Genomic DNA, 26,275 nt, shown 5'->3' on the forward strand with positions numbered 1-26,275 from the left:
GGAAATTTGCGAGAATTTTTAGTGATAACCCAAAATGGATGACCTAAGTTCTTTGGTGACGTAAAAACATTTCCTCTCAAATTCAATTTGTCTGACTCGTGTCTGACTAGTTCAATTGCGAAAAATCTGGAAACGGGGCAGTAAGAGCATCGAACGATCAGCAGGAAAATGATGGAAAAACGACCAGCAGCAGAAACAATTACAATATGAAGTCATCAGTTTTGAGGCTGCAACTCTTCATTAGCTGCGCGCCGCGTGTTGTAACTGAACCCAATCAACAATCTCTCGCAATATTACGTCTGACTAGTGCCACGATTAATTTAATCCTAAACTTTTCAAAATCGCGAAAATTTTCGCCAAAAATACAAAGGGGTTAACCTTCCTTTTTTTGTGACCAAAAAATTTTTCGTCTCAGAATTGATTCGTATGACTCTTTCCCGACCAATTGGACCCCAAGGAACTCAGAAAACGCAGCAAAAGGAGCGTGGGATCAACGGGAGAGAAGATACAAGGAAAAAAGCACCTGCTGAAAAATGTCGAAAATTCAGGTTTTCGTTTTTTGGCTGTAACTTTCGATGCGTTGATCGCAGCGTATTGGGACTGCGCCCTATCGATTTCTCTCGCAAAATTACGTCGGAATAGTGCCACAATTAATTTATTCCAGCACTTTTGAAAATCGCGAAAATTTTCGCCAAAAATGCAAAGGGGTTAGCCTTACTTTTTCTTCATTTTTTGAGCGGAAAATTTTTTGTTTCGGATTCGATTCAAATGACCCGTACCTGATTTATTGGACCCTCAGGAACTCAGAAAACGCAGCGAAAACAGCGTAGTGATTTAAAGACCTAGAAAGGTGATAGGGAGAGAAAGAACGACGCTTCTTAACATTTCGAGTGTATTTTAACACACATTTGAAAGATACGAGCGAAATTTTTCATCATCCAACTGTCGCAGAACGGCAGCGTTATTAGCCGACCCGTTCACTGAAGAATACATCTTCAGTCAACGGCTGACGATCGAAGGGCCTGGCCGCTTGAGTCTGGAATCGGCAGGAGAGATAAAGTGTGTATTTCTTGTATGGAATGTGAAAGCTAAAATCATTATACATCATGTCATATCATCATACATCATACATCATACATCATACATCGTACATCATACATCATCATACATAGTATCAAAGTTCGAAACCAGAGTTCGGATGTCGGATGTCCAGAAAGTGACGTCACCAATTCAAAATCAGCTAGTCGAATTCCTCAGTCGGGAAACAACCGCGCAGTAGAGCGGACGGATGAGAGTCGCGCTCCGCAAATTTCGAGTACCGGGTTCTCAACCTCTCGGATCCCGCGCTTCGGGTCCGCTACGTATTTCGAGTACCGGGTTCTCAACCTCCCGGATCTACAATAAATTATTTCAATTCGTTTTTCGCGCAAGCCGAAATTCAGTAGCTGTCAGTCCGCTAATGAAATTTCTCGACTTCCACGATAAGCGCTCCGTGGTTCCTGGTTCACGTTTACAATAAATTATTTCAATTCGTTTTTCGCGCAAGCCGAAATTCAGTAGCTGTCAGTCCGCTAATAAAATTTCTCGACTTCCACGATAAGCGCTCCGTGGTTCCTGGTTCACGTTTACAATAAATTATTTCAATTCGTTTTTCGCGCAACCCCAAATTCGGTAGCTGTCAGTCCGCTAATAAAATTTCTCGACTTCCACGATAAGCGCTCCGTGGTTCCTGGTTCACGTTTACAATAAATTATTTCAATTCGTTTTTCGCGCAAGCCGAAATTCAGTAGCTGTCAGTCCGCTAATAAAATTTCTCGACTTCCACGATAAGCGCTCCGTGGTTCCTGGTTCACGTTTACAATAAATTATTTCAATTCGTTTTTCGCGCAAGCCGAAATTCAGTAGCTGTCAGTCCGCTAATAAAATTTCTCGACTTCTACGATAAGCGCTCCGTGGTTCCTGGTTCACGTTTACAATAAATTATTTCAATTCGTTTTTCGCGCAACCCCAAATTCGGTAGCTGTCAGTCCGCTAATAAAATTTCTCGACTTCCACGATAAGCGCTCCGTGGTTCCTGGTTCACGTTTACAATAAATTATTTCAATTCGTTTTTCGCGCAAGCCGAAATTCAGTAGCTGTCAGTCCGGTAATAAAATTTCTCGACTTCCACGATAAGCGCTCCGTGGTTCCTGGTTCACGTTTACAATAAATTATTTCAATTCGTTTTTCGCGCAACCCCAAATTCGGTAGCTGTCAGTCCGCTAATAAAATATCTCGACTTCCAGGATGAGCGCTCCGTGGTTCCTGGTTCATGTTTACAATAAATTATTTCAATTCGTTTTTCGCGCAACCCCAAATTCGGTAGCTGTCAGTCCGCTAATAAAATATCTCGACTTCCAGGACAAGCGCTCCGTGGTTCCTGGTTCATGTTTACAATAAATTATTTCAATTCGTTTTTCGCGCAACCCCAAATTCGGTAGCTGTCAGTCCGCTAATAAAATATCTCGACTTCCAGGATAAGCGCTCCGTGGTTCCTGGTTCACGTTTACAATAAATTATTTCAATTCGTTTTTCGCGCAACCCCAAATTCGGTAGCTGTCAGTCCGCTAATAAAATATCTCGACTTCCAGGATAAGCGCTCCGTGGTTCCTGGTTCATGTTTACAATGAATTATTTCAATTCGTTTTTCGCGCAACCCCAAATTCGGTAGCTGTCAGTACGCTAATAAAATTTCTATAACTTTATAATCTTCTCATAATCTTTCTGGTAGATTATATCGATAAAAAAATTATATCAACCTTTACACATTATTTTTGATTTGTTCTCATGCTGAAAATATTCATCAGTATTCGGGGTATAACTCGAGGTGGTTGAAGGTGGTCGGAGGTGGACGAGGAGGAGGACGAGGAGGACGAGGATTTGTGCTGGGTGAGTAAAACACTTTTATAATATTTGATGGCAATTATAATTATATTTCATCTGAAATATTACAAACTTGTCACGTTTACAATAAATCATTTCAATTCATATTTCGTGCAAGCACATATTCAGTAGCTATGAATAATCTTATACAATTTATTATATTAATAATTAATTAATTGATATTCTTATAATATTTAATGGCAATTGTAATTATATTTCATCTGAAATATTACAAACTTGTCACGTTTACAATAAATTATTTCAATTCATTTTTCGTGCAAGCACATATTCAGTAGCTATGAATAATCTTATACAATTTATTATATTAATAATTAATTAATTGATATTCTTATAATATTTAATGGCAATTGTAATTATATTTCATCTGAAATATTACAAACTTGTCACGTTTACAATAAATTATTTCAATTCATTTTTCGTGCAAGCACATATTCAGTAGCTATGAATAATCTTGTACAATTTATTATATTATTACTTAATTGATTGAATACATTAATCCTTACACAATATTTTCGATGTCTTCCTATACTAAAAATATTCATTACTATTCCAGGTCTTACCCGAGGTGGTCGGAGGTGGACGAGGAGGAGGAGGAGCTGGACGAGGAGGAGGACCAGGTGGACGAGGAGGAGGACCTCTCCTCTCCTCAGTGGAGAGGAGGGGGAGGGGCTGGGAAGGGGGAGAGGTGGGCGGGGTGGGGGAAGGGATGGGAAGGGAAGGGGCAGGGAGGGCGGCGGCGAGGGCAGGGCGGCGGGGAGGGGGAAGGGAAGGGGAGGGGGAGAGGGTGGCGGGAGGGCGGCGGGAGGGGGGTGGGTGGGCGGGCGGGCGGGCGGGCGGGAGGGAGGGAGGGAGGGAGGGAGGGAGGGAGGGAGAGAGTAGAGGACGGATGTCGATCGAGCCCGTTAGAGTTAATAGAGCAGTACACCCCCCCCCCCCCCCCTCCTGCGCCCGTCCTCCCTCCCACCCACCCTCCCTCCCTCCCTCCCTCCCTCCCTCCCTCCCTCCCTCCCTCCCTCCCACCCGCCCACCCGCCCGCCCGCCCGCCCCCGCCCCTTCCCCCTCCCCGCCGCCCACTCCACCCCACCGCCCTTCCCTCCCCTTCCCTTACCATCCCTTCCCCCTCCCCACCCACCTCTCCCCCTTCCCTGCCCCTCCCCCTCCTCTCCTCTGAGGAGAGGAGATGTCCTCTCCCACGACCCACCCCGCCTCCTCCTCGTCCAACTCGTCCTCCTCCTCGTCCACCTGGTCCTCCTCCTCGTCCAGCTCGTCCTCCTCCTCGTCCACCTCCGACCACCTCGGGTAATACCTGGAATAGTAATGAATATTTTTAGTATAGGAAGACATAGAAAATATTGTGTAAGGATTAATGTATTTAATCAATTAATTAATAATATATTAAATTGTACAAGATTATTCATAGCTACTGAATATGTGCTTGCACGAAAAATGAATTGAAATAATTTATTGTAAACGTGACAAGTTTGTAATATTTCAGATGAAATATAATTACAATTGCCATTAAATATTATAAGAATATTAATTAATTAATTAATAATATAATGAATTGTATAAGATTATTCATAGCTACTGAATATGTGCTTGCACGAAAAATGAATTGAAATAATTTATTGTAAACGTGACAAGTTTGTAATATTTCAGATGAAATATAATTACAATTCTCATTGAATGTTATAAGAATATTAATTGATTAATTAATAATATAATGAATTGTATAAGATTATTCATAGCTACTGAATATGTGCTTGCACGAAAAATGAATTGAAATAATTTATTGTAAACGTGACAAGTTTGTAATATTTCAGATGAAATATAATTATAATTGCCATCAAATATTATAAAAGTGTTTTACTCACCCAGCACAAATCCTCGTCCTCCTCGTCCTCCTCCTCGTCCACCTCCGACCACCTTCAACCACCTCGAGTTATACCCCGATTACTAATAAATATTTTCAGCGTGAGAACAAATCAAAAATAATGTGTAAGGTTTGATATAATTTTTTTATCGATATAATCTACCAGAAAGATTATGAGAAGATTATAAAGTTATAGAAATTTTATTAGCGTACTGACAGCTACCGAATTTGGGCTTGCGGAAAAACGAATTGAAATAATTTATTGTAAACATGAACGAGGAGCCACGGAGCGCTTATCCTGGAAGTCGAGAAATTTTATTAGCGGACTGACAGCTACCGAATTTGGGCTTGCGCGAAAAACGAATTGAAATAATTTATTGTAAACATGAACGAAGAGCCACGGAGCGCTTATCCTGGAAGTCGAGATATTTTATTAGCGGACTGACAGCTACCGAATTTGGGGTTGCGCGAAAAACGAATTGAAATAATTTATTGTAAACATGAACGAAGAGCCACGGAGCACTTATCCTGGAAGTCGAGATATTTTATTAGCGGACTGACAGCTACCGAATTTGGGGTTGCGCGAAAAACGAATTGAAATAATTTATTGTAAACATGAACCAGGAACCACGGAGCGCTTATCCTGGAAGTTGAGAAATTTTATTAGCGGACTGACAGCTACCGAATTTGGGGTTGCGCGAAAAACGAATTGAAATAATTTATTGTAAACATGAACGAAGAGCCACGGAGCGCTTATCCTGGAAGTCGAGATATTTTATTAGCGGACTGACAGCTACCGAATTTGGGGTTGCGCGAAAAACGAATTGAAATAATTTATTGTAAACATGAACCAGGAACCACGGAGCGCTTATCCTGGAAGTTGAGAAATTTTATTAGCGGACTGACAGCTACCGAATTTGGGGTTGCGCGAAAAACGAATTGAAATAATTTATTGTAAACATGAACGAAGAGCCACGGAGCGCTTATCCTGGAAGTCGAGATATTTTATTAGCGGACTGACAGCTACCGAATTTGGGGTTGCGCGAAAAACGAATTGAAATAATTTATTGTAAACATGAACCAGGAACCACGGAGCGCTTATCCTGGAAGTTGAGAAATTTTATTAGCGGACTGACAGCTACCGAATTTGGGGTTGCGCGAAAAACGAATTGAAATAATTTATTGTAAACATGAACGAAGAGCCACGGAGCGCTTATCCTGGAAGTCGAGATATTTTATTAGCGGACTGACAGCTACCGAATTTGGGGTTGCGCGAAAAACGAATTGAAATAATTTATTGTAAACATGAACCAGGAACCACGGAGCGCTTATCCTGGAAGTTGAGAAATTTTATTAGCGGACTGACAGCTACCGAATTTGGGGTTGCGCGAAAAACGAATTGAAATAATTTATTGTAAACATGAACGAAGAGCCACGGAGCGCTTATCCTGGAAGTCGAGATATTTTATTAGCGGACTGACAGCTACCGAATTTGGGGTTGCGCGAAAAACGAATTGAAATAATTTATTGTAAACATGAACCAGGAACCACGGAGCGCTTATCCTGGAAGTTGAGAAATTTTATTAGCGGACTGACAGCTACCGAATTTGGGGTTGCGCGAAAAACGAATTGAAATAATTTATTGTAAACATGAACGAAGAGCCACGGAGCGCTTATCCTGGAAGTCGAGATATTTTATTAGCGGACTGACAGCTACCGAATTTGGGGTTGCGCGAAAAACGAATTGAAATAATTTATTGTAAACATGAACCAGGAACCACGGAGCGCTTATCCTGGAAGTTGAGAAATTTTATTAGCGGACTGACAGCTACCGAATTTGGGGTTGCGCGAAAAACGAATTGAAATAATTTATTGTAAACATGAACGAAGAGCCACGGAGCGCTTATCCTGGAAGTCGAGATATTTTATTAGCGGACTGACAGCTACCGAATTTGGGGTTGCGCGAAAAACGAATTGAAATAATTTATTGTAAACATGAACCAGGAACCACGGAGCGCTTATCCTGGAAGTTGAGAAATTTTATTAGCGGACTGACAGCTACCGAATTTGGGGTTGCGCGAAAAACGAATTGAAATAATTTATTGTAAACATGAACGAAGAGCCACGGAGCGCTTATCCTGGAAGTCGAGATATTTTATTAGCGGACTGACAGCTACCGAATTTGGGGTTGCGCGAAAAACGAATTGAAATAATTTATTGTAAACATGAACGAAGAGCCACGGAGCGCTTATCCTGGAAGTCGAGATATTTTATTAGCGGACTGACAGCTACCGAATTTGGGGTTGCGCGAAAAACGAATTGAAATAATTTATTGTAAACATGAACCAGGAACCACGGAGCGCTTATCCTGGAAGTTGAGAAATTTTATTAGCGGACTGACAGCTACCGAATTTGGGGTTGCGCGAAAAACGAATTGAAATAATTTATTGTAAACATGAACGAAGAGCCACGGAGCGCTTATCCTGGAAGTCGAGATATTTTATTAGCGGACTGACAGCTACCGAATTTGGGGTTGCGCGAAAAACGAATTGAAATAATTTATTGTAAACGTGAACCAGGAACCACGGAGCGCTTATCCTGGAAGTCGAGATATTTTATTAGCGGACTGACAGCTACCGAATTTGGGGTTGCGCGAAAAACGAATTGAAATAATTTATTGTAAACGTGAACCAGGAACCACGGAGCGCTTATCCTGGAAGTCGAGATATTTTATTAGCGGACTGACAGCTACCGAATTTGGGGTTGCGCGAAAAACGAATTGAAATAATTTATTGTAAACATGAACCAGGAACCACGGAGCGCTTATCGTGGAAGTCGAGAAATTTTATTAGCGGACTGACAGCTACTGAATTTCGGCTTGCGCGAAAAACGAATTGAAATAATTTATTGTAGATCCGGGAGGTTGAGAACCCGGTACTCGAAATACGTAGCGGACCCGAAGCGCGGGATCCGAGAGGTTGAGAACCCGGTACTCGAAATTTGCGGAGCGCGACTCTCATCCGTCCGCTCTACTGCGCGGTTGTTTCCCGACTGAGGAATTCGACTAGCTGATTTTGAATTGGTGACGTCACTTTCTGGACATCCGACATCCGAACTCTGGTTTCGAACTTTGATACTATGTATGATGATGTATGATGTACGATGTATGATGTATGATGTATGATGTATGATGATATGACATGATGTATAATGATTTTAGCTTTCACATTCCATACAAGAAATACACACTTTATCTCTCCTGCCGATTCCAGACTCAAGCGGCCAGGCCCTTCGATCGTCAGCCGTTGACTGAAGATGTATTCTTCAGTGAACGGGTCGGCTAATAACGCTGCCGTTCTGCGACAGTTGGATGATGAAAAATTTCGCTCGTATCTTTCAAATGTGTGTTAAAATACACTCGAAGTGTTAAGAAGCGTCGTTCTTTCTCTCCCTATCACCTTTCTAGGTCTTTAAATCACTACGCAGCGTTAACTACTGTTTCATATACGAAGCATCCATTTTATCTCGTTCAGAATCAGCGCATCCGTTATGTATTGCAGTTACTCTGAATTTTTTTCCATCCGAATACTTTTCGAAAAACAATTCCGCTTCTCCACCCAACGCAGATTCTTCACTGGCGACCAGCTAAAACAGCGTTTCGATTCTATGCCTATGAAAATTCAAGATCGAGAGAGCAAATGAAAAGTTGTTGGAATAATTGTGAAGACTAATGTTATGGAATACATCGAGCGCGCGTCGAATAGAATCCCATTTCGAAATGAATAATTCTTCTCTTTTCATATCATAGCTAATCTAGTAATGTAGGTAAATAGGATGGTTGGAGGTGTTCGGAAATGGTAGGACATTTCAAAAGTTAAAGTCGACCATAATAAAATAAAAGAAGTAACAAAGCTTAAATTTATTGTGAAAGCTCTAATGAATACATCAAACTGCGGTCGAATCAATTCGTTTATTATTTGCACATGACCTCTGGATATTTGATAAATTATTCCTCAATACATTGAAACATACGTATTCATAATGAAATATCATGCAATGGGCTGTGTAAACTATAAACTATAATTTCTATCGAATAGCTGCTTTTACATCAACAGGGCTTTGAGACTCAGTTCCGTTCGTCCTCCCCCTCGTCCACCTCCGACCACCTCCAACAATCGCCAACCACCTTGAACAACCACCGATAACCACCTCGGGTTGTACCTGGAACAGCAATGAATATTTTCAGTATAAGAAAACATCGAAAACATTACGTAAGGATTCATATAATCACAGGTTTTGTTTTTTGGCTGTAACTTTAGATGCGTTGATCGCAGCGTATTGGGACTGCATCCAATCGACTTTTCTCGCAAAATTACGTCGGAATAGTGCCACAATTAGTTTATTCCAGCAGTTTTGAAAATCGCGAAAATTTTCGCCAAAAATACGAAGGGGTTAACCTTCCTTTTTTTTTGACCAAAAAATTTTTCGTCTCAGAATTGATTCGTATGACTTTTGTTCGACCAATTGGACCCCAAGGTACTCAGAAAACGCAGCGAAAAGAGCGTGGGATCAACAGGAGAGAAACGCCGAAGGAAAAAGCACCTGCTGAAAAATGTCGAAAATTCAGGTTTCCGTTTTGTGGCTGTAACTTCCGATGCGTTGATCGCAGCGTATTGGGACTGCATCCAATCGACTTTTCTCGCAAAATTACGTCGGAACAGCGCCGCAATTAATTTATTCCAGCACTTTTGAAAATCGCGAAAATTTTCGCCAAAAATACAAAGGGGTTAACCTTCCTTTTTTTTTTGACCAAAAAATTTTTCGTCTCAGAATTGATTCGTATGACTTTTGTTCGACCAATTGGACCCCAAGGTACTCAGAAAACGCAGCGAAAAGAGCGTGGGATCAACAGGAGAGAAACGACGAAGGAAAAAGCACCTGCTGAAAAATGTCGAAAATTCAGGTTTCCGTTTTGTGGCTGTAACTTTCGATGCGTTGATCGCAGCGTATCGGGACTGCATCCAATCGATTTCTCTCGCAAAATTACGTCGGAATAGCGCCACAATTAATTCATTCCAGCACTTTTCAAAACGCGAAAATTTTCGCCAAACATGCAAAGGGGTTTCCCGTACTGTTTTTCAAATATTTCCAGCCGAAAATACTTGATCTTAGGTTTGCAACGTCAATAACGTGTAGGTTACAATAGAATTCAGCATTTCTCACGATCCGAAAAATTTTTATCTAAAATAAAATAGTCAGCCTTTTACTTTTAGAGGCATCAAAGTTTTTGTTTTAGATTTAATTCGTATAATCATCATATGGCTAGTTGGTATTGTACGAATCCAGGAAACTCACCGAAAATCGCGTGGGACCAAGAGTAGCAAAATCACGAACGAAGGATCAACAGTGAAAACGTTACGAAGGAAACCTCTCGATTTTTTGCAATCAGGGCATTGAGGTCTTATTTTAAGAATCCCCTTCACATCTTTTTTCGCGACTAATTTTGTTGAAATCTCAACAAGAAGCATCTATTACTCGTTAAAACAACAATGACACATGTTGGAATCTCAGGTTCCTCAACCACAGTAGATTTAGTTACGAGGCCGACTTGGTCATAATGTATCCACTACATTGTTACGCAAAATATCTTTTTATTCATTCCATTTGTACATATTTGCTAAAATAATTGTCATTTGCACCAACAGTTTGTGGGCTGCGACGTTTTTGATTGTAGAATCGATCACTGAGGTACTGAAATGATCCCTGTCCCTGGTACCGATAGTCCGCCGAATGATCCTGTTGCTGATACTGAGACTGGTATTGTTGTTGTTCAGCGGGATGATTTCTCGACTGGATGTTGTAGACAGAAGACTGTGTGTCGTATCTACGGCAGGAAAACCAAAATCACGAGTATAATAATACATGGCTCGTTCTGCACTAGCATCGAATCCAAATTCCTAACTTATTCAAACGTTTTTACATACCTTTGCGGCGCTGGATTGTAGACCTCTGGAGCTTCATAATTCGGTTGTTTCGCGTAGTTCGTCCTCTTCGGTATCGGCCTGTAGTACTCTCCATTGGTGTACTTGGGGTCAGTATAATAGACGGAAGGATCCTCCCTGTACTGTCCGTCGTCTTCGGGGTCGTTGGGACCGGCGACAGTGTTACCCTGGATGGTGGAGGGAGGAACGTTGATGTCGGTTCCAGCAGGCTCAAAACCGCGTCTAGAGGCGCCGTATTCGACCTCTCGAACCTTTCCCGTATCATCGACGAACCCGTATTTCCCGTACACTTCCCCCGTGGGGTATTTCGATTCTATCTTGAACGAACCATCGGCTGCTTCGTACCCGTAACTGTAGCTACCGTCCTCGTTGTGCCTGAGGAAAGAAAATCCTTGTTTCAGCATGAAAATTTCCACAGATCACCGATACGATGTCGCAATTGCTTCCAGCATCAAAAATGCGCTGTACAATAAGAGGTACGAGACATTACGCATGGCGATTACCTGTCAATCTGCTTGAGTATGGGTACGGGAGTCGTGGTTTGGTAAGGCTGCTGGTACTGCGCGTGTATCAGCCTGGTTGAGCTCAGAGTGCAGAGCACAAACGATACCTGTAACAAAGGAATACAGTCAATGGGCAAGGCAAATGCCGTAGCGATCAGTAGAGTGGGCGTCGAGCGTGGACCACAGCCTTCGATCACGTTCACAAAGGTTCACTTTCATCGACACATGATCGGTTCGTTTTATTCGCATAACAGGTGACCGTGCGATTCAATTTTTCGTCTATGCTCAAGGTTCAAAAACGCGAAACTAACGAAATCGCAAATGCGGATGGCCCCCGGTTTTCACCTCCTTGTTTCTCAATCACTCTTCTCGCCGTTTTTCTACTCACTATAATGAGGCGACCCATGGTGTCTGGCGTTCTGGTTCACTTCAAGTCGGTTGTTCCCGGTGCGCGTCGAGTCGCTCGGCTTATATACTCCTTGCTACCATTAGGTCACACCCATCGTCGTGAGTCCACCTTTTCACCTCGTCTTCGCCAGGTATATCCATGCGCACCGTCTTTGAAAATACCAGTGAATCACTTCCTCACGATCTTCGTGATTCGCCAAGCCTGATTCGACTCCTCTGTGGAATTTGAACGTTGTGTGAAAAGGATACAAGTTTCTTTTTTCAAATTTGAAATGCGAAGCAAGTATTATGGCAACCTTGACCTTGAACGTCGTGAAAGGATTCTGGAATTCCGATCTAGTCGTTTTAAGAACTGCGCACTCTACGCTTCGCGCCGTGTTTGCATATGTAGATCATGATCCGACACTTTCGTATTTTCTCGTTCAAAACACGCAAGATTCGTGAACGAAACTCTATCGCCCTCCTTTCCGCTGCGCCATGTGGGGATAATTAGTGTTACGTGATCTGATCTGATCTCGTTGGAAACGCGTTTCTCATATAATACCTGCAGTCCTTTACGTAACACCGAATTCCACCGAATTTCTCCGGTACGTGTGATACATAATCGTGACGAAAAGCCCCCCTGTTGCTTATTAGTAACGCAATCGAATTTTCGGCAAGGCTGTGGTATTCAATGCGTGACGAAATGACCTGCAGGGAAAAATCTGTTCTATAAAAAGAGTAGATAATTAAGTAGTTCTACGACATTTAACTCCCAGTCCACGAATTTTTCTTACGGTTTTGGTATAGACGTTCGAAATTTTCCTTCAGAGAAAAGCTAATCAGTCCCTGAGCTTAACAATTTAGCAAATCGATCAAACAATCACCGAATTGCACGTTGCGCACGTAGAAAATGCCACAGCTCGATCCATGGATTTAACAGAGATTGTACAGTCAACGAAACGGCCTTGGAGCTTGTCCATCGAAAGCGAAATCGCTCCCGATTCGGTCACTGCCATCGTCACGACATTGGTCTCCTCCCATTTTTTTGCTCTACCGTGATCCGTATATTTTTCGTAGATAAATAATGATCCACGATGTCAGCCAGAGCAGTTAAACTGGAGGATGAATTTCGGATACTGTAGACTAACTGGGGCAGCCGGTATACGCCAAGAATAGAATTCAACATCAAATCACCGAGACTAGTATAATTTTATTCTTTTTATGATGTGGGTATAGCTTTTACACACCTGCGTTAGTCGCAGAAATGGCCTTCATCTGCTCGTTTATTGAACGCCTTTATTCTCGTCTCATCCATATTGCCTGGACATTTTTCACCGGTATAAATATATGCATCAGGGTTTTGGGTTCGTAAAGCAGGTCGAGGTACAGTGAGATCAGACCGTATGTACCTGTGCTCCAGTTTATACGGGGTATACATACAAAAGTCGGTCGGTTGCATGTCAGTCAATTTCTCAAATTGAATCCGCTCGATTTTCGGGGTTCAAAGAATGCGTTCTGCCTCACGATTTTTTCCGGTGCGTATTATACCAACCTTTCACAAGTGACGTGAGCTCTAGCGGATTCTTTGTATGCAGAGAAAAGCAAAGAGCCATTTGTGTCGCAAGAGTATCGCCGTTTCACGCCCGAGTGGAGTAAGTACCCGCGGAAAGCAGAAGCACGTGAGCTTGTGGTAAAAAGCCGCACATTTTCACCCGGATGGCCTGATAATTGTTTAGGAAATTATTTTTCGACGAGAAGCAAGGTGTACAATGTCAAGGAGAGTTTCACACCACTCTGTTTGATTGCTATGTTTCACCTTATACGAGAAAGAGGGTGAGGTACAGAACGTATAAGAAGCGGGCGAACGGAAACAATTCACGGGATATTTCGTATAAAGACCATTCAGTATAAAGTTATCGATGGAAACCGCGAGGATATCTCATGTAAAAGATTTCTTGGGGCCGTCTTTCTTATTTGTGTGGTTCATCGGAGTACCGGAAGCCCAAGTTTGGCGGGGTTGGAGGGTTGCTCATCCTGTGATATTCGTACTGTTCCTTTTCGTTTTGAATTGTTACACCATCGCAACCGAATACATCCGATTGTCTCGTCTAGGGTCAAATGACGGTGGATGTTTCTTCATAGCCGATATTGCTCTGTTTATTTCCAACCTCACGTTGATGGTCGTTTGGGTCACGCGAGGAGCGCGTAGTGTACACGAAACGGTGGTAAGCCTCGTTGCCGTTGACGAGGACATGAAAGCTTTCAAATTTTCCGGGAAAAGCGAATGCCTTGGCGGACAACACCCTTGGCTATCGGGACTGGAAGTTTTCCTCTCCATGGCAATGATCGCTTGTACCACCATTCTCACCTTTTCAACTCGGCACACTACTCCGCCAGGTGTGCTGATTGCTTGGATTATCTATGCGATGAAGATCATCGTGTCTCGCATTCAGCTTGTGATCGCCGACATCATTTTGTCAGATCTTATTCGGCAAGTCCGAATCAGATTCCAAAGAATCAACAACGCCTTGTACGAAATGGGAAATATCTTTGATGCGAGTGTGCTGATGCCTTCACGATTTTCTCTAATAGGGGGACGGGATCGTGAACTTATGGGGCTTATGAACCGACCACGACTAATGGTGCGCAATTCATTGCTCTTCCGATTATCTCAAGTAGTCTGTATAAATTAACGTGATCATATCGTGAATTGCAGAAATCACAGGTGCAGAAAATTTTGGCGGATGTAAATTTCTTGTGGCAAATGCACAAATCTTTTTGCGATATTACGACTGATCTTAACTGCGCGTTTTGGCCTCACTTGGTCTGTACGCTTTTAGTCACGGTGCCGTTGTGTATGCAAAATGCGTTTGTTCTAGCTGTGACAAAATTTACCCAATACGAAAATGATCTGAACCGCTACATAATTATTGCCTTCCACTTCTCAGCGTTCGTGCAAATTATCGTTAAATCTTGGTTGATCGTGTCAAGCTGTGACGATCTATCAGCTGAGGTAGAAAACCGGTCTACCTGGGAAGTTATTACTGACAAAAAGTTATTGAATTGTGATGTAGACATGTTTTCTTATTATTGTACATATTGCAGGCTAACAAGTTTGGCATTATGCTGCATCGGATCGATATTTCTGACGCAGGTTTCAATCGACAGGTCAGTAAGACTAATTGTTTTGATGAATGCAAGTTGGATAATATTCTAATTTTTGATCTGTAAGTACATGTATCAATTCGTCGCATATTTTCAGCTGCGAGAGCTTTCAGTCAAACAGTGCCAAAATAAATTCACCATGTCAGCGGGCGGATTATTTTCTATCAATATTCCGTTCATAACATATGTAAGTAAAAACCGTTTTTAACTGATCAGATAAAAAGAGTTTGATACCGTAACTTTTACTTCTAGATATTCTGCCCTGTAACGGCGTATACAGTTTTTGTCTACCAGTTGAACAATTAACATAAAATACATGTAGAATTGAGTAATATCATATTATACATATGTTTACTTCGATAGTATTGTCAGTTATTCTGCGAATAGTTCAGCAGATCAGTAGATTAGACACCCAACCGTACCAATAAATTTAATTTAAAATTGAATCACGCCTTCACACTAGCAATATGAAAACCGCGCTGTATGTTGGGTTGCCTAAATGTTGGCGCCACCAGGTATCGCATAAGTTAGACAACTACATGTATACCTGTGTATAAGTTTTTGGAAACTCCCAATTGAATATAGATAGCGGTTGTAATAAATAAATTGAATTGAAATTAAATGCATTATTTCTCAAATACCCGCCATTTACCTATACTCCCAAAATTGATAAATTTTATACAAGCATGTTATACGAGACAAAACCTGCAATCATAATGCGTACGTCCAGGTATAGAGGCATTCAATTTACATTCATTCATAATGTAGATGAAATTTAGTAACAGTTACCCGATTGCATGCGTGCAGCAATTATTTACACAGACGTACACTGATTAAACAGTGTACAAGAAAATTTTAGTTCAGCTTGTTAGTCAAAAAGTTTTCAAAACAAGTTCAGTATAGTCCTGGCTAATCGGTGGTCGTAGATTAGAGCTGAAAGAAAACATATTTTACATGAACTTTTTTCAAAATGAACATAGATATGGCATTTGAGTATTAACGTTATTCTTGCCAAGATAAAAAGCCCAGCAGCTTGTATAATATTTTATGCCAATTAAGAGGTGCATAGTCAACAAAAAACGATGTAGATATAAGTATACAGAACACAAAGTTCCTAGCGAAGAAACTTCCATTTAATATAATTGTGACTTTATTGATTCTGTATTATAAATGTATTCGGACAAACGTGAAAACGAATTATATTTACACAACACAACGAGGAACATTAGCAAAACACATTAGGGCAATAGATTGATTGTAGTTGAGACGCTTACCTCTGAATATTACGGCAGACAATTGGAGTTACACTGGGTTGATACTAGTAGAGGCGTGAAGTAGTGTAACGATGAGCATATTCCAGCCTCAAACGGCTAGAAGCTCGTTGTGGCCGTTCTTTGGAATCGCTTGGATATTCGGCGGGAGGAGTATCAAAGCTGGTCGAGTATGGAGGGTTTTATATTCGACAACAATCACCGTGATCGCCATATTCGTTTGCATCTCTGGACTGGCGAACGAGATTTTACCACGGAGCCAAATAACGGAAATACTCGGTTACTTCATTCAATTTACAGAGTGGCACAACGTACTCGTGATTCTCGTGTCAATATGGTTGTGGGATTCGAAAGGAGCTCGAGCGGTAGAGAAATCGATAAAAGAATTGACCAAACTGGATGAGGAGCTGACAAATTTTAACCTTCAAGTGAACCACAAGACATTTCTGTGGAAACAATTGGTTACAATTTGTGGATTTTTGGCTTTCTTTATTTTTGGTGTAATCTTACAGCAATACTCGCTCGGCAAAAGTGACGATACTAATATCTCGGGAAATAGTTATTGGAAATCCCTAGCGATCGTCCTAGCTTTCTTCATGCCATATTTCTTTGCATTAATAGCTGACCTCTTATTCGTCGTTATGTTAGACGCATTCCAAATCAGATTCAAACTTGTTAATCAGATTTTCAGACAGATCGCAGAATCGAAAGGAATCACGAGAATTGCGGTACTTCCCGCTTCTTCGCAGCACTCTCGCAGACTAAATGCTGCGGCTGGAATATCCCAAAAAATACCCGCCGGAGGTGTAAGTATTCAATGACCACGTTTCTCGTTCACGTCATAAAAGCCTGACCAGGTCATCTGATTTTTTTCCAGCATCCATCGTCGTCGTATCTTATGATGGAAAGGGTTGACCGAGCTTCAAGAATACATCGACGTTTATTAAAAGCGGTCGAAGAAGTCAGAGATGCATTTTCTCTACAGCTGTGTACAGACTTTCCACTATTAATTTTTCTTCTCGTAGTCGTGACCTTTTCCCTGATCTCATTTACCTATGCCACGGAAAAAGAAGTTTGGCAGGCTTGCGAATGCGCTGTAGTGATTCTTTTTCTCGGTGGGAAATTGCTGCTCGTTGTTATTTCCTGTTCGAAGACCAGCGACGAAGTGCGTATCTGACATTTGTATTAACTGCTGGACGTGTTGATTTTCGTATACTGAGTCAATTTTATTACGACCCTTCCAATCATTACAGGCCAACGAATTTGGCATCTCACTGTACCAAGTGCCGATTCAGGATTCTGCTGCACACAATCAGGTATCGAAAATAAACTAGTAGATTAGCCCTGTTAACAATTCTCAGTCTAACTATATTGTGTATTTGGTAGCTGAGAGAATACTCAATACGTATTATGAAACAGAAGCTAGTATTCACTGCGGGTGGAGTTTTTACCGTTGATCGAAAATTGGCAATATCAGTGAGTATGGGTCCGTTGTCTTTTTTGTACCTCCACAGAAACAAAAACTACGTGCCTCGTCAATATTTTCACAGGTTTTCTCCAACCTCATTAAGTACCTGATAATCATCTATCAACTGCGAAGAATTTACTAGTGCGGAACTCCTACGCCTGAACAATTATACTTTGTAGTCAGTCGTGTATGTCAAGTTGCCTATGCGCAGGGCGCATTTTACGTGTCCACTACGAACACCGACAAGATTTATCATTTAAATCTGGTTGATACTAAGTACATATGAATTCATTATAATTTGCACAGTATCGAAATTTCGTTGCCTTACCGTCGAGACCTTGAAACTTGAATGTAAGGCTCTTTACCGCGGTACGTCCGCATAGACACAATCAAAGTTTACAATCTTGGCTGTCCTGAATTTATGCATCGTACATACGATAACTGCACAGAAGAACATTGTAACATGCATAGCTGGTTTGAATTAACCGCAGCGAGACGGCAGCGACATCAGATTATAAATAAAGATACAACGGGTCCAGACGAAACAAGTGTTTTAAAATAAGAAGAGTGGAACCGCACGAGCAATAAAAAATTGTTTTGATCATCCGTATGCCCGTTAGGCATCCAGAGGAGATCAGACTTGGCGCCTGGGTTATGCGTTATGGCTTATGCAATCCAACCGCCCGTCCACCTCGAATGCAATCAAGTTTTAGTCAAGAATCCACCCAAGTGTCAAGTGTTGTGTTTCAAGTAGTACTCACCTTGAACGGAATGCCTGTAATGTTGTTTTTTCTTGCGATCTAATTAAACAGTACATAAATTGCCTCGTGGTTCACCACTGCTCTTATATGTATACTCCATGTTCCTAGTATTCAATTTTTTCCACAAAATTACCCCGGTGAAAGAATACAAACCCGGCTCATACATCAAGCTGACAAAATTCTTATTACCCGAAGAAGAGAGTACGCGATGCGAGGATGAAGTGAAGAAAAAGTATAATGAGTGAAAAGATCGCCCTAATCCGCTCACTCAGGCTCAGCCTAGAGCGTTTGATCCAAGAGTGTTTGGAATTGGTCAAGTGATGCAATGGTCTTCACAGACCGGCGCCCGAGTCGCATTGTCCAGAGTAATTTAAATATTTAACGCCCAGTTGGTTTTGCTTAATTATGTGGTGTGTCCGAGCTGACCATTCCAGCACCTTTGTCCGCAGTCCATGATCACACAGCATTTATAAAATACCACCGGTAGACCGTAGTCGCGAAAAAATTATTTTCCAACTCGGCATCAGTTCATTATGAACTGGAATATAGAGAACGTGTGTAAATTCTAATAGAAATGTGCAGCAGTTATCTGTTGAGTGAAATTAAAACGACACTATGGAAACAAAAGTATGAGACCGCAACACTCAGGGAACATTAGGATACCAATGGTGGCGGACTACATTATCACTTACCGAACCATTAGCATGGAAATTGTCCATTAGGGCGACCGGGCACAGTGGTTATTTAACCAGGCGCAACTGATCGGCAAAATAAATCATCCTGCACATCAAGCTTTGTATTATCGTCGAAAACCATGAGGCTTATCGCGGAGTCTGAAAAGATCAGAAGGTCTTTGAATCCAATTTTCATCTCTTCTTGGATATTCGGGGTGCCACGTATCAGTTACAAGTACACTCATCGCTTGATGTACTCGGTTTTAATCGTGGCAATTTTTGCGGCAACTTTCATCGTGTCGTTAGACGTTCGATGGAACGCCGCCATGTCCTACAATCATACGTACGCCACGTTCTACGGCGTTTCACAAATCGTCACATTCGTGGGCGGTATTGGTACGATCATATTTTGGGTTGCCAGTGGCGCAAAAGCTTTGGATGATTCGATCGTGGAGCTGGGAACGGTGGATGTCGAATTGAGGGATATCGGCATCGAAGTCAAACACCGAGACGTATATCGCAGGCAGATCAGATTGCTCGGTTCGTTCTCAACGATATGGCTGGTCATCATCGGTCTGCACGAATACATATTTACTGCTATCGGGATCAACGATAAAAGCTTGATATTAAAAACTTGTTGCCTTTCGTACAGCTCCCACGTTCCTCACTTAATCACATTATTCAGTGAACTGGTATTCTCCACAATAATGTTTACCTTCTATGAAAGATTCCAATTGATCAATCGTGCTTTGACCGAAATCGCGAAAGACCGGGAGCAATCAAACGATGGAATAATTGCTGTTCCCAGTATTCAACCTCTGAGAAATCGACGTGATCTTTCGTTCAGCAATAAGGTACGACGAAACGGATGACAATCCAGAGTTGGACATACTAATATCTAAAGATTGATCGTCAATTGCATTTTCAGGTGAATCGGAATTTGCAGGAATCGTTAGAGAGAATCGATCGGCTTTACAAGGTTCATCGGCAGCTTTACCTAATAACGGAAAAGCTCAGTGTGAATTTTTCATGGCAGCTCTACTTTACGGTTTCGACAACCTTTTGCCTCCTCGTTTACAGACTCCTCGCATTGTACACACTGGTTTTCGTCCCGTTATCGGTGCTCGGAAGTAGGATCGGTCTATCGCTCCTCTGGGTCTTCTATCTCATGCTCAAATTCTGGGTGATCACGTTGAGCTGCTGCAACACCATCACCGAGGTGATTCGAAGTCCAACGTTTGACGCGTTGTTTGGTGTTTTACAACGAGAGTAAAATTGAAAACAAAAAAATTGATCACGTTCCAGGCAAATACATTGGGAATCATTCTCTACAGAATTACGATCGATAGTGAGTCGTTTCACAGGATGGTGAGCTCGATGCAGATTTTTAAATTTCTTTAACTGACGCGAGAGTAAATTAAGCCGATCATTTACAGCTGCACAGATACTCGGCCCACCTCCTTCAGAACGAGCTTCGTATCACGGTTGGTGGTTTCTTCACGATTGACAAATCTCTGGTCGGAACGGTGAGTATAGAAAAGTCATTATTTACCCGTTTCGGTGAAAGATTAAAACAGAATTGGAATAAAATTTCCACCTACCTCTAACAGCCTTGTGCCTCTGTGGTTTCCCACAGCTCTTCTCCTGCGTGACAACCTACATGATATTCGCCGTCAACGTCTGGAAGGACACAGAAGCTAATTCCGCTGAATCGACGACCGTCTCATCTTGACGGAGGAGTTTAAATCGTTCCTTGAACGCGACATTCACCTTGCTATTTCGATTGCGGTAAATTTCGATCCCGAGTTGCAGCGGGTATGTGCAGTTCTTAGAGTGCATATGACAGTGTTAAGTCCTCGCTACATCCCACGGAATGTAAAGATCTCCGGGTTGGTCAGAGCGCGTTGTATTTGAGCGCTTCGAATTTACAAGCATACGGCTTGTCTTTTCGCAACAATAATGACTTCGCGGTGTGTTCGGCACTCGATCAGCTCGATTCGCAGGACCCGAAGGACCGCGTGGTCGCCTGGCTCTTTGGTAGATACCTAATCAAAGTCCTGTGTAGGAGAGCCCGCATAATCGCTCTCTGACACGATGACACATATAAACCCAACTCCTCCTCCAGTCTTGGCGTTGGCTCCAGCCGAGGCTGGCGCCTCGGATAACGGGGCTCGTTTATTAATCGTCTCCGGATTATTTACTCGGACAAAGAGCCCCGGAATTTCTGACACGGGATGCCGTGCCTGCCCGCTCATATTCTCGCAACGTATAGTTGGATTTTATTCCTACGAGTGCCGCTGAAACCTTCCGTCACATGCTCATTAATGCTCAGGAATTCAGAGTCTCGATCGAAGAATTTCACGGAGGATGGAGGGGAGATAATTGATTGCTTCATCAACGGCCGAACCAAGGAATATTGGAACGTCAACGAATCTGCTACAATTACGGGATGAGAATCGATGTTGTACCGATTATTCCACCCTGCATGTCCCGTGTGTATGTATGCTCGTATTATACAGCGTACCTTGTAATCGCATAGCAATTACAGTGCGACGTTCTATATCTCTGCACTTACAATTAGATGCGGGCGAATAATTGATATGCACGTGTATATACCTGTGTAATTGACTGCCTCGCAAGTGGATGTATAAATAACCACCAAGCTCCTTTGTCAGCTCTCTTCATTTGTACCTGTATTATCATTATCTGTCACTATACCGAGTAAATAAATTCAACTACCACGCGATCGAACGTTTTCCCCGCAAATCAGTCCATGCATGCATAATGTTATATACGATATATTCAACAGCGATACGGATCGCACGTATGTGCACTCAGAGAAATTTTTAGTAAAACCTCGCTTTTCGTAATTCCATAAATATTCAAACAGTTTTTTTTAACGATACCTGTGTTACTCAATTTTTCTAGTTACTATAACGATTGAAATTTTTCTCATATCGCAGGTCGAATTCGAATTAATCCATCTTAGTTTCAAATTCTTGTCAAAACAAATATTGGAATCTGCAACGCGAGGAAAGAGCTCAACGAACAGCGATGCGATACTTGGCGGGAGTTTTTGGTTCCTTTTCTTTATTCCGTTCGTTCGACTGACGATGAGCGGTCGAAGAGCTTTAGCACCGGCGCCAATTCAAGGGCGTCTGACATTGTCGCGAATCTGAAATATCTCCTTCTGATTATTATAAGTATAAGAATGAGCTCTGGAAAATCACGGAATACGCGCTTCGGGTCGTTTTATCAAGTTTATATTAAAACCCTACAACGTCGAGGTCCGAATATATAATCCCTGCTTCTATGTACGGGCTCCGATTCAAGTCTACTTATTGTACCCACGTACACTTCGAATAAATCCTTGCAAACTGCGCGTACCTCACAGATAAATGCGACAGGATTATCCTCTGCTTTCGTATTACGTACCTGTTCAAATGTCACGCGATTTGATGAACGGTCAGATTTAAGTCAATTAAATTTTTCTTTTAGTTTTATTTTATCCCGTTCACTATACATTATTCGAAATTGAATATGAGAGTTTATGATCATTTTCAGGGAATAGCAAACTAGGATACGAACATTCAACTCTCAAGGAACGATTTATCCGAAATTAGAAAGGGGCACAAGTGGAAACCGAAAATGGGTAGGAGCTTTTTTTTTGCGGTGTAGATTTGAAAAAAAACTGAAAGTAGTCGAATTCGTCCTCTTGAAATCCTGCTCCCTGCTGTAATTGCGGATTTCAGGATTGACAAATCTTCTTACCTTTTACGTCTCGTCATTAACTTTCCGGTTCTCGTTCGGCGAATTGTACAAAATAATATCCTTGATCAAAATTTCCGATTAATGGATGATTGTATTTAGGAATTACGTTTCTCCTACTCACTTCTTTTTTTTATTTCTCTCCTTTTTTCATATCGATCTGATATTACCAAATTTTCATAAGTGATCACCGAACGTCTGCATTTATGCAAGGAACGAATCAATTGTAGAATGAATGAAACGATACGATTTACCGTGAAACTTATGATGTACCCAGGATCTTGTTTTGTACCTGTATTTCTTGTTAGAAACGTGCAATGCAAAGATCGTGCAATGCGCGAATCGACGTCTGTGCGTGGCCTCTGTTTACGCGGACGCGAAGTTATAAAGCGTTTGTATATACGTATATAATGTAATTAATCCGACACGGTAAATTGAAATGATTTATCATTATACCTCCGGGAGGAGTTGTTGACAAGATGCCATGCACAGACGGGAAAAAGAGGTCCTGCGATCCCGGGGATTATAATAAATGCGCGCGACGTTTAACCATCATGTGCAAAAACTTTGCCAGCTGCTCTGCGGCCGTGCAATTTTGCTGATTTATGGCTAGACAGTGTCGCACGCTCGTTATTGCCGGTTATTAAATTGACAGGCAAGCCGAGTGCGAGAATATCTTCCTTTTTTCCTTTTTACTTTATTACCGCTGCGTTGTATCAACGATAATAAAATGTTGCATTTTGGAAAAAATTCACATTCCAACAACGCGCACTTTGATCGATATCGCGCATCCTTTACTTAATTAATGCTGCGGAGCGTGCGTCAATTCTTCATTGTGCCTGCATACTTTTCAGCAGTTTTATGCAACGGTGAAAATTATTCATCGGACTCGCGTAGCTGAGTCTTGTACCGTGTCGTGTTGTGCGAAATTATTTGATACGCCGCGCGCGCGAAGACGGATCGAAGCAGTTACCCTTGCATACCGGAATTCGAGGAGATATTCGCTTTTGAAAAATGAGAAAACACGGCTCTCGTTCTACCAAACGCCACGCTGTCGGGGTATCGTAAATGTGTTAAACTTCGCAGCGCGATTCAAAATCCGCGACAGAACAACTTTCGGATTTTATTTCGGCAGGAAAAAAAAATACCACAATTTGTTTATCCGCTATTGTACTTTACAGGCACCTGAAAAACGTGCAACGCGTGTAACCGCGGCGTTATTTTTGGAATACATACACACCGTGTCGCATTCACGCACTTTACTCTTCAATTATACGCTTCGTTTCGGATGCCACTCGGATTTATAGCCGGTCACGGTTTACTACGTATCTCGGTGATGGAATTTATGCTAGGAAACTAAAACGCCACCTCGATCCGATCTAACGACTCTCCAAACGCCACGCTATCCCGTCAAAATACTGCAAATTAATAAAGAATGAGAAAATTTTTAAACCGTGGCTCAGACAGGATCGTCTTGCAAAAGATTATGGAATACTTTTGTTTATACAACCTAAGGTTTACAAACTTTTGTTGTTCATTTTCGCAGATTACGGCTGTTGCGAAATATTATTGACAAGACGTAAGTCATGCAATTTCATGACTGTATCGACCGGATGAGTCCGCAAGTTGCCCGTGACTTTTTCCAGGAAACTGGATTGATCAGCGCAAGGTCGATCTCCTTTGAAAAAACGATCGCACACTAACATGAACATCTTTTCGAAAGACGAAACGGTTTTTTCGATATACCTAATACAATTTAGCACCACCTTGACACGAATTTACACCTTCTCGTAGCTTGACTCATTTCAATTCCCGTTAATGAGACTCGTTCGCCGAACAAAACGGGCGTAATTAAATGGTCATTCGGCATATCTAGTCGGCATCTCTGATTCGTTAGGATTTTTATCCCAGGTCATTGCCGGGAGATCGGTGTAGCTAATCGTCGTTTTTCTCAAACGACTTGAGAGTTATTTGGCGATAGTATTCTTACCCTTAGGTCTGTTTGCATTTCCTTTTCTCCTGCAGGCCGCAGGTCAATTGCGACGCGGAGTTTCTGGAAAAGAGTCGAAAGGATCGTTTCTCATGAGTTTTGAAAAGCGTATAGGTAGTTGCATACATACTTGCCGACTCTCGCGGAACAATTAAGTCGGTGGTAATAAAACAAACCGGTGAATGCAGAGATACGCAGCAATTTGTCTGTCGCAGGACGGCAAAATTCTCAAGAGTCGACTTTGCTGGTTGCTACGGTGACTCGACGGAATTTAACTGCGAGCACTCCTCGCGACGCACAGCCTTCGCATACCTGATTGCAACCGGTCAATTACTTGTTGGATTTTTATTTTCCATACGGACTGATTTTTCCCATTAAATGTCGTATATAAACATAATAATATACCGTCGCGGGAAAACGCCCTGCGCGATTTATCTCCGAGATGCGCTTCGCGCCTTGTTCTTTTGCATCTGCTTCTCAAACTCCGTTCGCCTCTCGTTTTTAAATTCATTTTCCCTCGCCTTGCGTACATACAATATACCTATAGTACGTCTCGTAAATGAGAGAGGGCAGCTTATTTAATACCAGGCAATTACGATCCTGCCCACTAAAACGATACCGGTCCGCAACCTTAGACACAATTACACGCTCGTCAGATCCGAGCATAATTCAAGGGCGATTAATCAAACCGCGATTTACGAGACGTCGAGACACTGGATACGCGGTATACGAATTGAATTCCCAAGCGGTGGAAGGAAAAAGGCAGGCGTGGAACGAAGCATCCCGAGATTACCCAATTTTTTGAAAGTCGTTAGAGCCAACCCTCCAACCGCGTTGAATTACGGCGCCACGCGAATTGAACCCTCGTGACCCCGAGAAGACGCTGGCGGCGGTCCGCAAGCATTTCAGCGAGTGCATGCGCATCGGTGCAGCGATGCAGATGGTCATTCCTTGCGCGTGTAAGGAATACCGCCCGCAAAGAGTCCGAGATATGTGAAAAATATCAGCTGACTCGTTTTATATGCACGAAGCCGGCGGTCGAGCCGATTAATTCTCGTACTCCCCGCTTTTCGATTACCGGATGTGACGGCCCTCGACGAATTCCAATATCACCCAACGACTCCGGATCGGTTATTCGGAGGTGGCAAAAATCACTCACCGCGATATTCACCCTCTGACCTCGGACTCCAAAAATGCACAGTATACAATAACTTCACAGATTTTGATATTCGGCCCATGATCTGGATTACCTGAAATCCCGATTAAGATTACAAGAAGATACATGCGAGGCACGGTTTTCGTTGCTTTAGGGTACGTCTCATCTGTCTGCGAAGGCTGTAAAGTCAGTCGAATTTGAGTAGTTTCGTAAGCATGACTAGGCCGCGATACGTTGATCAAAAATCTTCCAAAAACCCGCGAGCAATGTTCTAAGCGATTTTCAATGTCACCGATTTCGGGTCGATGACA

General features: G+C 42.1%; 3 protein-coding genes across 6 annotated transcripts; 2 read left to right on the forward strand and 1 right to left on the reverse strand.

The window, feature by feature from the left end:
* Positions 1-10,450: 10,450 nt before the first annotated feature.
* Positions 10,451-11,858, reverse strand: LOC124303903 (uncharacterized). Its single transcript, XM_046761732.1, has 4 exons — positions 11,710-11,858; positions 11,322-11,428; positions 10,801-11,193; positions 10,451-10,700 (listed from the first exon to the last, which is right to left on the reverse strand). Exons 1-4 carry the CDS (start codon positions 11,725-11,727, stop codon positions 10,472-10,474), a joined length of 747 nt encoding a protein of 248 aa, XP_046617688.1. The 5' UTR covers positions 11,728-11,858; the 3' UTR covers positions 10,451-10,471.
* A 1,071-nt stretch (positions 11,859-12,929) lies between these two features.
* Positions 12,930-15,430, forward strand: LOC124303912 (uncharacterized). 2 transcript variants are annotated; one of them, XM_046761754.1, is made up of 6 exons: positions 12,930-13,363; positions 13,824-14,108; positions 14,591-14,724; positions 14,817-14,879; positions 14,974-15,063; positions 15,129-15,430. In XM_046761754.1, exons 2-6 carry the CDS (start codon positions 13,889-13,891, stop codon positions 15,180-15,182), a joined length of 561 nt encoding a protein of 186 aa, XP_046617710.1. In that variant the 5' UTR covers positions 12,930-13,363; positions 13,824-13,888; the 3' UTR covers positions 15,183-15,430. The 2 variants fall into 2 exon arrangements, with proteins under 2 accessions (XP_046617710.1, XP_046617699.1); XM_046761743.1 differs by lacking the exon at positions 12,930-13,363 and having other exon boundaries at positions 14,071-14,353; positions 14,428-14,724.
* A 3,805-nt stretch (positions 15,431-19,235) lies between these two features.
* Positions 19,236-21,744, forward strand: LOC124310116 (putative gustatory receptor 28b). Of its 3 annotated transcripts, none has more exons than XM_046773782.1 (5): positions 19,236-19,904; positions 19,979-20,269; positions 20,356-20,418; positions 20,473-20,576; positions 20,687-21,744. In XM_046773782.1, the coding sequence occupies exons 1-5, from the start codon at positions 19,302-19,304 to the stop codon at positions 20,700-20,702; spliced, it is 1,077 nt and encodes a 358-aa protein (XP_046629738.1). In that variant the 5' UTR covers positions 19,236-19,301; the 3' UTR covers positions 20,703-21,744. The 3 variants fall into 3 exon arrangements, 2 of the variants coding, with proteins under 2 accessions (XP_046629738.1, XP_046629729.1); XM_046773773.1 differs by having other exon boundaries at positions 20,487-20,576; XR_006909630.1 differs by having other exon boundaries at positions 19,979-20,398; positions 20,487-20,576.
* The last annotated feature ends 4,531 nt before the right edge of the window (positions 21,745-26,275 follow it).

The sequence above is a fragment of the Neodiprion virginianus genome, chromosome 1 (assembly GCF_021901495.1).
Source record: "Neodiprion virginianus isolate iyNeoVirg1 chromosome 1, iyNeoVirg1.1, whole genome shotgun sequence".
Classification (NCBI taxonomy): Eukaryota; Metazoa; Arthropoda; class Insecta; order Hymenoptera; family Diprionidae; genus Neodiprion; species Neodiprion virginianus.

What these genes read in the sequence shown, in the direction of transcription:
- LOC124303903 (XM_046761732.1), bottom strand. An exon ending in ATACTCAAGCAGATTGACAG is followed by an intron (nt 11,194 to 11,321) that starts GTAATCGCCATG and finishes TTCTTTCCTCAG; the next exon opens with GCACAACGAGGACGGTAGCT. An exon ending in TACAATCCAGCGCCGCAAAG is followed by an intron (nt 10,701 to 10,800) that starts GTATGTAAAAAC and finishes TTCCTGCCGTAG; the next exon opens with ATACGACACACAGTCTTCTG.
- LOC124303912 (XM_046761743.1), top strand. Translation starts at nt 14,138, where the DNA reads ATGAAGATCATCGTGTCTCGCATTCAGCTTGTGATCGCCGACATCATT. An exon ending in GTGACGATCTATCAGCTGAG is followed by an intron (nt 14,725 to 14,816) that starts GTAGAAAACCGG and finishes TACATATTGCAG; the next exon opens with GCTAACAAGTTTGGCATTAT. An exon ending in ATATTCCGTTCATAACATAT is followed by an intron (nt 15,064 to 15,128) that starts GTAAGTAAAAAC and finishes TTTTACTTCTAG; the next exon opens with ATATTCTGCCCTGTAACGGC.
- LOC124310116 (XM_046773773.1), top strand. Translation starts at nt 19,302, where the DNA reads ATGTACTCGGTTTTAATCGTGGCAATTTTTGCGGCAACTTTCATCGTG. An exon ending in ATCTTTCGTTCAGCAATAAG is followed by an intron (nt 19,905 to 19,978) that starts GTACGACGAAAC and finishes TTGCATTTTCAG; the next exon opens with GTGAATCGGAATTTGCAGGA. An exon ending in ACAAATCTCTGGTCGGAACG is followed by an intron (nt 20,577 to 20,686) that starts GTGAGTATAGAA and finishes GGTTTCCCACAG; the next exon opens with CTCTTCTCCTGCGTGACAAC.